The sequence below is a fragment of the Diachasma alloeum genome, unplaced genomic scaffold, assembly GCF_001412515.2.
Source record: "Diachasma alloeum isolate Michigan unplaced genomic scaffold, Dall2.0 Dall_scaffold_00289, whole genome shotgun sequence".
Lineage (NCBI taxonomy): Eukaryota > Metazoa > Arthropoda > Insecta > Hymenoptera > Braconidae > Diachasma > Diachasma alloeum.
Window position 1 is genome coordinate 1630465 of NW_021680428.1, and position 12203 is coordinate 1642667.

Below are 12203 nucleotides of genomic sequence, written 5' to 3' on the forward strand. Positions count from 1 at the left end.
AAAAAAATTCAAAAAAAAGACAGGATAATTTCATCGAACAATGCACAGCACACAATGAACTGTACATACTGTAACCCCCGGATCACATCCCTTTCCTCCCAATCAATGTACATAATCTCCAATTAACACTAACAAAAATACAGCGTAAAAAATCTACTAAACCTATCACTATAAATAGACGATATAAATTAACTAATAGTATTATTCCTGTTGTCTGAACTCGCGAAATAATGTTTCGCCCAATTGTATACTTAGTACGAGAGAATGAAATTTTTCAAGCATCATTTGTTCACCTATTTCTACTCATCCCGAGAATCTATGGAAACTGGATTTTTATTTCTTCCCATAACTTTACTATTGTTTTATTTTTACTCTTTGTTATGTCACTCGCAATTCTACTCGTCACAAGACTCATTTGAATTTCCTTCCGATCGAAATTATTGAGAGACGTGCATATACCCGATTTTAAAAATTGAATAGACAAATAAAAAACGCGAGTGGGCGCACGAGAGAGTGACGAAGCCGAGTAAAATTATTTCTCGTAAAATTTATTCACCGGCATTTCCACTCTCTCAGGCGCCCCCGACCCCTAGGTAATTACGATAAATAAACATTAGAGAATCATGTCGCATTTTAAAGGTATTCGCTTCTGCAATTTATTGTAGCCGTTAATGACCAAATTGAGGTGAAATCTGTTGGAAAAGAAATTTATATTAAGAAAATGTAGCTCTTCCTGAATAAATTACGAGATGATGTTGAGAAATTGCGCAAATACGAGGATTGATGGAGTTGATGGAGAGAAAAAATGACGGAAATGTGAGAGAAATGGCAAGGCATTTTGTTCATTAAATCAATGTGGTCGCTGGCTGTGCTGTGTAATTGTTAATTGCAATGTGATATATCGAAGTTGCGATCTGGACTGTCTCCTCTAAAGGCCATTGCGTAAGAGAGATTTGAGTATTTGAGAACTCGAGGCGAAATTAGTAATTCAATAAAACGATTGAGATAATAATGAATGGAAAAATGAATTGAGTGCGATTGTGCGAGTGAATTCTGTTACCGTTTTCGGATCGAGGGATATCCATCATACTGATAAATATACTATTTAATATATCGTTTATATATATCTTCAATATATACCTGTATATATTAAATTCTATTAGCAAATGAAAAATGGAGAACAGCATAACGAGTTATTTATGTAGGGTATAATCACTGAATTATGACTTTGGACTCGACAGCGGCAATGGAATTCTATTAATGAATTATAATAATTGACGCAATCATTACATCTAACGCTACAATAAATCATTTAACTTATTATTTGTCATTGTATTCGATTGTTTGATCATCAGGAGTTGAATTGCGACGACAAATTACAGCGGAATCATGATTTTCTCGGAGTCTGAAGTTGCTGGCAACTTTGATATGCCAACAAACTGACTTTTACTCTCGTAATTTCTGAGTGATAACGTTTTTTCATTGATTTCGACAGCAGCACGTTTCTCTTGGTATGTCATTGAAATTCCATGAAATAACAGGCGAATTATCACAACTGTAATTGTTAATTAAGATGTTGAGAGGCGGAAGCTAAATGAATGGAAAACGATAATTGAAAAATTGATGAACCATTTTTTCCTAGTCCTTATGATTCAAATTCATCGTCATAATTTATAAGCAATTTCGAACTATTAATTATAATAAAATGATGTTAATAATATCTCTCGTCTTTTCATTATCCAAATAACATATATTTCAACGAATGACCAATTAACTATCTATTTTACACAGAAACAAATCTACAAAGATAATGTCCCTTTGGTGACACGTCTAAATATCACAACAATTTAAACATTCGTCATTTTATCACGTCAATTCATCATTTATATTTTCAACTTTTTCAACATTTTTTATTGAATGTAATTTTTTAGTATAATGCACACATTTTTTTTATCTGTATGTAAACATTTTTATCTGTATGAAACACTTGAAAAAGTGCCTGAGATAATGTTTTTGAGCCATAATTTTTTAAACTATTTTTTATAAATATTTATTATAATTTTTTTATTCATTTACACCACAAATTATCATGAAGCCATATTAACAATATCTTCTTCATCTCCATTATCCCCAATATCTACATTTAACAAATAAACTACCTCACCACCCACAAAATAAATTACATATTAACAAATTTATACAAATCATGTCCCCTTTTAATCAAGAACCCCTCATCATTGAGTTTCCTAATGAACCTCGAGAACTCATTAATGATGATTCCCCCCTGAGTGGCTATTTCCATCAAATCAGTCTTCGAGAAAAGCGTCTGTCCCCTCTCCTGCTCCGACTCCTGCAGCAGCGAAATAAACGCCGAGACTTTATTCCCAGTAATTTTCCCAGACTCACGACTGACCGAGGGCCCACCATTCCCAATCGAGGGGACACTAGCCAAAGTGTGTTTATAAATCTCGATGATCTCCAGTGCGTCAGCATCAGTGGCTTCGGTTCGCAGCTCCAGCTTGGCTCGAGCCTCGGTCAGTCGAATCAGCGCCTCCAGCTGCCTGTGGAAGACAGGCAGATGCCCAAAGATGTTATTATTCTGTCGAAGGAGCAGATAGTAGTCCCTGAGTCTGTTGGCGGCTTCAGGAGTCAGTTTGGGCTTGACATAGAGTCTCGCGTACGACACGTACTTCCTGAGGATGGACTGAGGGACGAGATCGTCTCTACTTCCCCTCAACGACAGCCTCTCCCTGAGTGTGAGAGCAGTGTTCAGCGTGTGATTGGCCCTGTTCACGTTGAATTCAGTGAGATTCGATGTTGACCGAGTTGGATGGATTTTTTTGAAGCCAGTGTGTGCATTCATCACGTGAGCGCACATCAAGGTGTCCATCTGCTCGCTGGGCTCGTCCAACAGCAGGAAAATAAGATCGAATCGTGAGAGGAGGGGCTCGCTGAGATTCAGGTTCTCGGTGAAGCCCTTCGCTCGGTTGTACTTTCCACCTGTTGGATTAGCAGCTGCCACTATCGAGGTTCTGGCTGGGAGGGAGCAAATTATCCCGGACTTGGCCACTGAGACACTCGACTGCTCCATCGCCTCCAGCAGTGCCTGATGCTGGGTCGGCATTTTGTCGAATTCGTCGATGAAACACGTGCCCTTGTCTGCGAGGACTAGGGCGCCTGGCTCCAGGGCGAAGTCGTTTGTACCGTTTTCCTTGGTGAGGGTCACGGTTAGTCCGGATGTTGTGCTGGAATTACCGCAGACGTAGACACCTACAAGGGGAGTTGATGGGTTAGAGGGGGGATGACTCCTGGGGAATTTTTATCAAGTGGCAGCCAATATTGCCTCGAAATTGGTAGCCAACATTCCCCCAACATTCTGCCAATGTTGGCTGCCAATATTGGCCCAACGTTAACAGCCAGCATTGTCCCAAAATTGGAAACTATCATTGCCCCAACGTTGACAGACAAGATTGTCCCAACATTGGCCCAATGTTGGCAGCCAGCATTGCCCCAACATTGTGCCAACGTTGGCAGGAAACATTGGAGTTATGTCGGGGCAATACTGGCTGCCAACATTGGAGTTATGTCGGGGCAATGTTGAAAGCCAACATTGACCCAACGTTGGCAGCCAACATTCTCTTAACGTTGGCAGCCAACATTGCCCCACCATTGTCCCAACGTCGACGTTCAATATTGGGACTATGTCGGGGCAATGTTGGCTACCAACATTGGGTCCATGTCGGGACAATGTTGGCCGCCAACATTGAGCCAACATTGTACTAACGCTGCCAGCCAGCATTACCCCAATGTTGGCGGCCAACATTGCCCCAACGTTGTCCCAACGTTGGCCGCCAACATTGCCCCAACAATATTTTCTCCTTCCCCCTAAATATTGGTTCCAAAATAAATTTTTAGAACAACAAATGATGTAATCAATCTCATCATCCAACTCGATGAAGATAACATTGGGAAGAATATTTTAAATCACAATTGGGTTGATCCAAACAATTATTTTTTCAGTTATCCCGGTCTAAAAATAACATTCAAACTCCTGAAGTCAAATTTAACTATCCCGACACAAACAATTGGAAATTTCAAATTTAACGAATAAAATGCTTCCATTCAAATGCAAAAATATATATTCAATCCCCATAACGCAATTCTACATTCTATAATTTTGAAATAATTAAAATTGTATGCAAAATAACACAAAAAAATACATAAAATAATAATTAAAATTCATGAAACACATGAAATCATCCTCCACGATTCCAAATTCCAAATTTCGTATTCCCATCGAAAAATACATATTCAATCCCCATAAAGCAATTCTACATTCTATAATTTTGAAGTAATCAAAATTGTATGCAAAATAGCGTACAAAACAATAACTCCCCTATCGGGACGTTAATAATCCATAAAATAACTAAAATTCATGAAGCACATTCAATCATCCTCAACAATTAAAAACTCTATTCCCATCGATCCCCCCAAAAACCCCCTCACCTTTGGTGCAAACCCTCGAGCACGCCTGCAGCAGCTGCGACTTTCCCAGCCCAGGATCCCCCACCAGCAGCACATGGAGATCATTCCTCAATGAATCATGCTTGGCGCACCCCCCAAACAGGCTCAGCAGCAGTCCAGCCTTGATCATCTCATTCCCATAAATGGCGGGGCACAGCGACCGCACCAGCAACGAGAACACATCCGCATTGTCATGAATATGCTTGATGAAAACGTAGTCCTGGTGATCCAGGTCGACCCCCAGGGCCGTTCTGTTCCTCGTCTTATTCTTATTATTCATCACTGAAATCGCCTCGATGTACAGTGCATTGGCCTCAGCCGTCGCCTTTCTCGTTTCCGAGCCGTCGTCAGTCCCCCGGATCTTCACGATCCCCACGATGGTGATGTCGTCTCCGGGCATGCAGCTGTCCACCAGATCGTCGATCAGCTCCACCTCCACAACCCTCGGCATCTTGCCCTTCTCGTCCTGTTTGTCGTCGAAATGCTCCTGCAATTTAATCACGAGAAATGGAATTGTCTTCACGTGGGGGGAGTCCAATCTGGGGGTGAATTTGCAGGCTCCGCAGGCCTTGCACTTCTTCGGGAATTTGTAGATGCCCTCGGGCTGGCGCATCACCGTCCAGTGGTGGCATTTGTCGCAGGAGAAGGGCAACCACTGGGCCATGTACTTGGCCCTTCCCACGCGAATCACACAGCCTCGGGTGGCTATCAGCTTCCCGTAGGAATCGATCATTATGTCTCGGAGGGCCACCAGGGGCTTGTAGTTGATCAGCTTGACTCTGATCGTCGGCAGGTTGATGTCTTCCTTGGAGTTGAGGCCTGTTTTACTCAACTGGGACTTCACCAGCACCTGGTGGAGCGCCAGACCCAGGGTGTTCAGGGTCTCTCTGGGGCTTCTCTCGATGTCCTCGCTGAAGGCCTCCCAGTCTTCGGAGAACTCTCGGTCGCTCGAGAGGCGCTTCATGTCGACGTTGAAGGACGGCCCGGACTTGCTGGGGATCAGGGCGTCAGGGTTGCGCTTGAAGAACGATTCCGATGATCGCGCTCGATCGATTACGCGCTTCTCGGTGGCTTTGGGGAGTTTGTCGAAGTAGAGGTGGAAGCCTGGAATTCAGGGAATTCCAGGGAATGGGTCCGGTGGGAAATTGCTCTTGTATTGCATGTATCATAGGTATTTTCATCACGCTGTGACGAAAAGTGAATTTCCGCCACATTGTGATGAAAAATATTGTTCGTAACTCATGAAAAAATGTTCTTTGGCTCGTGGGATTATATCACTCGCCTTCAGCTCGTGATATAAACCTCCCACTCGCCAAAATAGTATATTTCGTAACGAGTGCAAAAAAGTGTTTTTTGGTGAGTGGGAGGTTTATATCACGAGCCGAAGGCGAATGATATAATCCCACGAGCTAAAGAACATTTTTTCACGAGTTACGAACAATATTTTTCATCACAATGTGGCGGAAATTGGACTTTCAGGCACGCGGAGCGTGCCGAAAAGTTCACTTTTCGTCACAGCGTGATGAAATAGTATATTTCGTAACGAGTGCAAAAAAGTGTTTTTTGGCGAGTGGGAGGTTTATATCACGAGCCGAAGGCGAATGATATAATCCCACGAGCTAAAGAACATTTTTTCACGAGTTACGAACAATATTTTTCATCACAATGTGGCGGAAATTGGACTTTCAGGCACGCGGAGCGTGCCGAAAAGTTCACTTTTCGTCACAGCGTGATGAAATAGTATATTTCGTAACGAGTGCAAAAAAGTGTTTTTTGGCGAGTGGGAGGTTTATATCACGAGCCGAAGGCGAATGATATAATCCCACGAGCTAAAGAACATTTTTTCACGAGTTACGAACAATATTTTTCATCACAATGTGGCGGAAATTGGACTTTCAGGCACGCGGAGCGTGCCGAAAAGTTCACTTTTCGTCACAGCGTGATGAAAAACACTTTTTTGCACTCGTTACGAAATATACTATTTGGATTATAAATTAGCAATATCATGCGTGAAAAATTTAATAGAGAAACCTATCGAATTCGTTGGGAAATTCTAGTGAATTTCTATTGAACTTTCTATTAGTTTTTGGCTGAATAGAAAAAGTTTACAGAATTCGATTCTCTAATTCATCTTTTAACTTCGATTTAATGGCATTAAAAAAACATTTTAAGCTATGATTGAATTCTTTGAAGCATGATATTCAAAGGTATCTCCGGAATTCTGATTTTCAAAAAATACAGAATATTCGCAAAAGCATAAGCTTTTTATATATTTTCTGTAGAATTTGCTTGACTCAAATTTTCAAAGTTTTTTTCATTCTAGTTTTGTTTTCGTTTCATCGAGAAAATCAAACGAAAAACTTGGAAAATTTGATCCGAGGAAATTCTATAGAAAATATCTCAATAGAATAAGTTATATAGAAAAATTGAATTCTATTGACTTTTTCTACTGAATATTTTCTATTGAACAATAGAATCGGCCAAAAATAATAGAACAGTTCAATAGAAATTCAATAGAATTTTCTAACGAATTCGATAGGTTTTTCTATTAAATTTTTTCGTCCGTGATGCTTCCGAATGGTTATTTTGCACATCATTGCCTTCTGTCCTTCAGGAAAATTTAACTTGATATATTATTTTTCATTAAGGGCTAGTGGGGCAAAATGAATACTTGACTTTTCTTTAAAGGCCACTGTAGGATAAATGGGATATTTTTTCTGGGGAAAATAATTGTTCCCCAGAAATAATACAAAACAAAAAATCCATAATTTAAATTTGAACGATTCAAGCTTCCATTCAGAAGCAAAAACAAAAAATTGTAAAAAAAACGATGAACTATTAATAGGGGAGGGTAGGGTAAAACGGACACTGGACTTTTTTTTAAATATTCATGACGTGTTGAATTGTTTATGAAATGGAATAATTTTATTTTTCAATTGAAAAACAATGATTCCTCTTTGTGATGAGCTGAGACTGAGCTCAATTGATAAATCTGTTTCTGAGCTATGAATATTTTTTAAAAAGTCAAAAGTGTCTATTTTACTCTACCCTCCCCTAGTAAAAAAAAACTTGATGAAAATTAATGAATAAACACGCGAATTACACATTCATTGAATACCAATATCACTACAAACCGTATAACGAGTTGTCTGGGTTCAGTTGAGCCTCGTAGACGTCCAATGCCGGGTCATCCTCATTACTATTCTCCGGTTTCGCAGGTCCCTCCGAGTCGTCTTCCGGGTTATCACCAGGATCCTTCGACGGTCCCGGGTCGCCAGGGGATTTCCTCTTATTCCTGTTGAATTTATTCCAGCGCCTGGGGCCACTCATTCCCACTTTTACCAATTAAAAACACTTGACTTAATTTTTTAAAGGAATTGTTTACAGTTTCATAACCTGTTGATTGACAACCCCGAAATTCACGTGGGAACGTGCGGCGATTTGTGGAGATTATGGAGCCACTGGTGCAGCAGAAAATCGCTCATTGGCTGAATATCCTATTTACTAAAGATGAACGAAACGTGAAGTTGTTTTATATCGAAATATCTCGAAACTGCCTGACCGCTAATCTTTAACTGTGATTTGTCCAATATGTGACACGAAGTTATTCACAAAAAAAACGCGGCATTTTCAAATTCTTCAGTGACATAATTTCAAATTCTTCAGGTAAATTTTTTTTTCACCTCATATATGTATATAATATATATATTTCACATGTATATATATATTATCGGTGAAATTAATAAATTCTGTCCTTTTATGGAGACCGATTATTTTAAAACATTGANATTCTTTTACTCTACTTCGCTATTCACTTCAATCATTAGTCGAATTCTCTTTGATTCATTATCAATATTTATAAGGTATTCATGAGAACATGAAATTCAATGAATTCCATTTCTTCATTTTAACAAATGAATAGATCAGTGCGCGCGCGGGCGCGCGCATAGATCTCGTCCTATTTACTAAAGAAGAAAGAAACGTGAAGTTGTTTTATATCGAAATATCTCGAAACTGCCTGACCGCTAATCCTTAACTCTGATTGGTCAATATGTGACACGAAGTTATTCACAAAAAAAAACGCGGCATTTTCAAATTCTTCAGTGACATAATTTCAAATTCTTCAGAGGTAAATTTTTTTTTCACCTCATATATGTATATAATATATATATTTCACATGTATATATATTATCGGTGAAATTAATAAATTCTGTCCTTTTATGGAGACCGATTATTTTAAAAAATTGAAGATAATTAATTGAAAATGAAAAATTCTTTATAGATTCTTTTACTCTACTTCGCTATTCACTTCAATCATTAGTCGAATTCTCTTTGACTCATTATCAATATTTATAAGGTATTCATGAGAAAATGAAATTCAATGAATTCCATTTCTTCATGTCAACAAATGAATAGATCAGCGCGCGCGAGAGCGCGCGCATAGATCTTGTGTCTGAAAATGATTCATTCCAAACGATAAAATTCTCCTTTCGTAATTTCCCTCCACTCTATCGATAAAATCACTGCCCTATTGGCCCTTGACCCCCAGCGCCTCTCAGACCACACCGCGAAGCCGAGAACTACCCGTGAGAATGCCTCCGGATTACAAATGGCTGCTACGCAAGCTATTTCCCCCAAGTAAATACGTTCTTTCTTCATTTCACGCAAAAGCTGCACTAAAAATAAAACCCAACAATTCTGGTGCCGAATAAATTCAGGACTTTCGTGTTGTGAACAGTTCAGCATCATCACCACCAGTTTTTCATTGATTTCCACAAATATATCGAGTTATGAAGGACTCGCAGGCAACGTTGTTTGACGAAGGACTGGACTCCTGATTGGAGTCTGCATCCTTTCATGATCCCTGAGATATATTTTGATAGACTTTGAGTGACTCTGACGACGAGTGAGAGTTTGGAGTGGATTTTGGGGGATTGGAGCCGGTGGTTTCACATTGTTGTGGGGATAATTGAGGGTCTGGATGTCGGTGACCTTTGCACAACGCGGCCGGCCGCCACCGAGCCCAGCGCAGATACAAAAGGTCATTTTTTGGGTGAAATACTCTTTTATTACGAACGATTTATTCTCCTCTCTTCTATTTTCATTGATAACTGTAGAAATTCGAAGGTTTTTAGTTTATTTTTTAGTCAGGGTTTTATAGAGTCAATAGAATGCCAATTACTGGGTGAAATAATTTGAGTGATATAGATTTAAAAATCTATAGAATATAGTAAAATAGTGCCAGGGGAGGGAATAGCGAAGACAACACGTACAACAAAATTTTATTAAAAAAACCTGGTGAATAGGATAAAAATTTTGTTGGAATTCTAATAAATTTTCTATTAGTTCTGATGGAACATGTTTTATAGAGAGAATGACAATAGAATTCGATTTTTTCTGTGCAACTTATTCTATTGAAATTTCTCAGCTCAAATTTTCTAAATTTTTTGTTTAATTTTTTTCATGAAAAGAAAAAAATTGAATGAAGAAATTGGTAAAATTCATATTGAGGAATTTCTCTTGAAAATTACTCAGTAGAGAAAGTTGTGAACAAAAATAAAAATCTACTGATTTTTTCTATAAAATAGTTTCTATTGGAAATTCTTATGAAAAAACGCTCAGTAAAGGTATTCAATTGAATAGAATAGGCCAAATTTAATAGCATTTTCAATAGGATTCAATAGAATTTCTATAAAATTTTCTAGATTTTTCTGCATAATTGAAACAATATAATGAAGTAATGCCAGAAAAAAAATAATGGAAAATAACCAAATTTGTGAATCAAAATGGAAAGTTTTTTTATCAATTCAATGTTTTATTTTTATTTCAGATGCTAGATGAAAATAGTCACTTGATCCAGACGATCCAGGACTTCCAGAACAAAGGAAAACCCCAAGAGTGCATCCAATATCAGCAGATTTTACACAGAAATCTCGTGTACTTGGCGTCAATTGCTGATGCCAATCAGAATATTCAAGCTCTGCTGCCTGTAATTTAATTCTTTATTCATAATGAATTGGATATTTAAATTCTTTTCCTAAAAATTCAATTTAAGAAAACCTTTAGTGCCTGAGAATTATTTTCTAAGGAGATTAGTTCTTATTTTTCTTTGGAAATGATAAATGGTTTTTGGGGATTACAGCCACCCCTGGGGATGCAGCCGATTGCCAATGGGCCCCAGCATCCGATGATGGGCCCCCAGGGGCCTCCGGCGCTGGGGGGAGCTCCCCCCAATGCAGCTGGACCAGGTGGTGACATGCCACCCAATGCCCAACAGCCATTACCGATGTCAGGATTTCCACAGGGGCAGCCCATGGGTCAGCCAGGGTATAGGGGGCCTGTGATGCCTGGTCAGGGACCTGCTATGAATCGTAAGGGTTTTTCAGTTATAGAAAATGTAGGAAAATTAATTAATAAAGCGAAGGAATGAAGATGATTCGACGAGTAAATGTAGAATGGAATTGTTAATAATAATTTAAGAAAAATATTTTTGGAAGGGCATTTAGCAAATTAATTGGAGTTTTTTATGAGGAATAAATTGAAAAAAAAAATTTTCTTATTTTTCTATCAGTACTTTTGACACGTGGCTTTTAGAGATATTTCCAAAATTATGTAGAGGAAATTTTTTAATGCACTTGAGGTTTTTTTTCTAGTAGATTTCACGAGATGCAAAAAACCGTGATACTTTGTTTCAGAAATATTTTCATCATTTTTGTCGTCGAATTCCCCTTGAATTTGACTCCTAATTTAGCATTAAAGCCTCCATTTCCCCATTTTTAACCTTTAAAAACATTTTAAAAATCCCGAAAAATTTTAAAATCTACTTTTTTAAGAAGATTTACAAAATAACTAGACATTGTCATTTTTGAAGTCATCACCTTTTTCATGAATAATCAATAAACAATAGTATGTCCACCCCAACAGTAATTTTTCTAAAATCATAAATTCCTGCATATTCAGAATTCTCCCAGAAAACGCTTTCTTTTCCGGAAAAAGAACTAATTTTTTTTTGTTTTTTTTTTTCAATAAGGGAACGTCAAATAGAAGAATTTAAATAAATAAATTCTTTTTCAAATGCATTAAATCCGTACACAATTTCAAAAATTGATTATTGAAAACTGTCAAATGAATAATTCCCCAGGAGTGAATCCAGGCCCAGGACCCCAGCAATTCCGAGGAGGTCCGCAAGGCTACCCCCAGCAGCCGGGTCAGCAGGGCTACCCGGCGTCCTACGGTACCCAGAACCCCTCCGGGAACTACCAGGGTCCCCAGGGGCCCTCCTACGGGCCCAACCAGCCAGCCCAGTTCGCCCCCTCCAACCCCCCTCAGCAGCAAGGTTACCCAGCCGGTTCCCAGCAGAACTACGGGCCCCCCACAACGGTCAACAGCTACGGGGGTCAACCAGGGGCCTACCCCCCGCCAGGAGGTCCCCAGCCCCAAGGAAACTACGGGCCCCCCCCTCCAAACCAGCAGGGTTACTCCCCAGCGACCTCAACCCAGCAAAACTTCTCTCAAAATGCTCAACAGCCACCTCAGCAGCAGCCCGGACAGTACGGCAGCCCGAGTCCCCAACCGAACTACCAACCCCCCAATCAGCCCCCAGCCCAGGGGGCCTACGGGTCCAACCCCTCCCCCGGGAACTACCCCCCACCCCCCCAGGGCAATCAGCCTTACCCCAA

The 12203-nt window shown here is 39.5% G+C and overlaps 2 protein-coding genes across 2 annotated transcripts in view; one reads left to right on the top strand and one right to left on the bottom strand.

The window, feature by feature from the left end:
* Window positions 1-1950: 1950 nt before the first annotated feature.
* LOC107038871 (DNA helicase MCM8) lies at window positions 1951-7957 on the bottom strand. Its single transcript, XM_015258183.1, has 3 exons — window positions 7659-7957; window positions 4507-5628; window positions 1951-3270 (listed from the first exon to the last, which is right to left on the bottom strand). The coding sequence occupies exons 1-3, from the start codon at window positions 7852-7854 to the stop codon at window positions 2180-2182; spliced, it is 2409 nt and encodes an 802-aa protein (XP_015113669.1). The 5' UTR covers window positions 7855-7957; the 3' UTR covers window positions 1951-2179.
* A 1162-nt stretch (window positions 7958-9119) lies between these two features.
* Window positions 9120-12203, top strand: part of LOC107038867 (basic salivary proline-rich protein 2) — a 4555-nt gene continuing 1471 nt past the window's right edge. Inside the window, exons 1-4 of the mRNA XM_029126161.1 lie at window positions 9120-9565; window positions 10355-10513; window positions 10667-10895; window positions 11666-12200. Of these exons, the coding sequence (XP_028981994.1) occupies window positions 9506-9565; window positions 10355-10513; window positions 10667-10895; window positions 11666-12200 (983 nt within the window). The 5' untranslated portion in view covers window positions 9120-9505. The remainder of the gene's footprint in view (window positions 9566-10354; window positions 10514-10666; window positions 10896-11665; window positions 12201-12203) is intronic.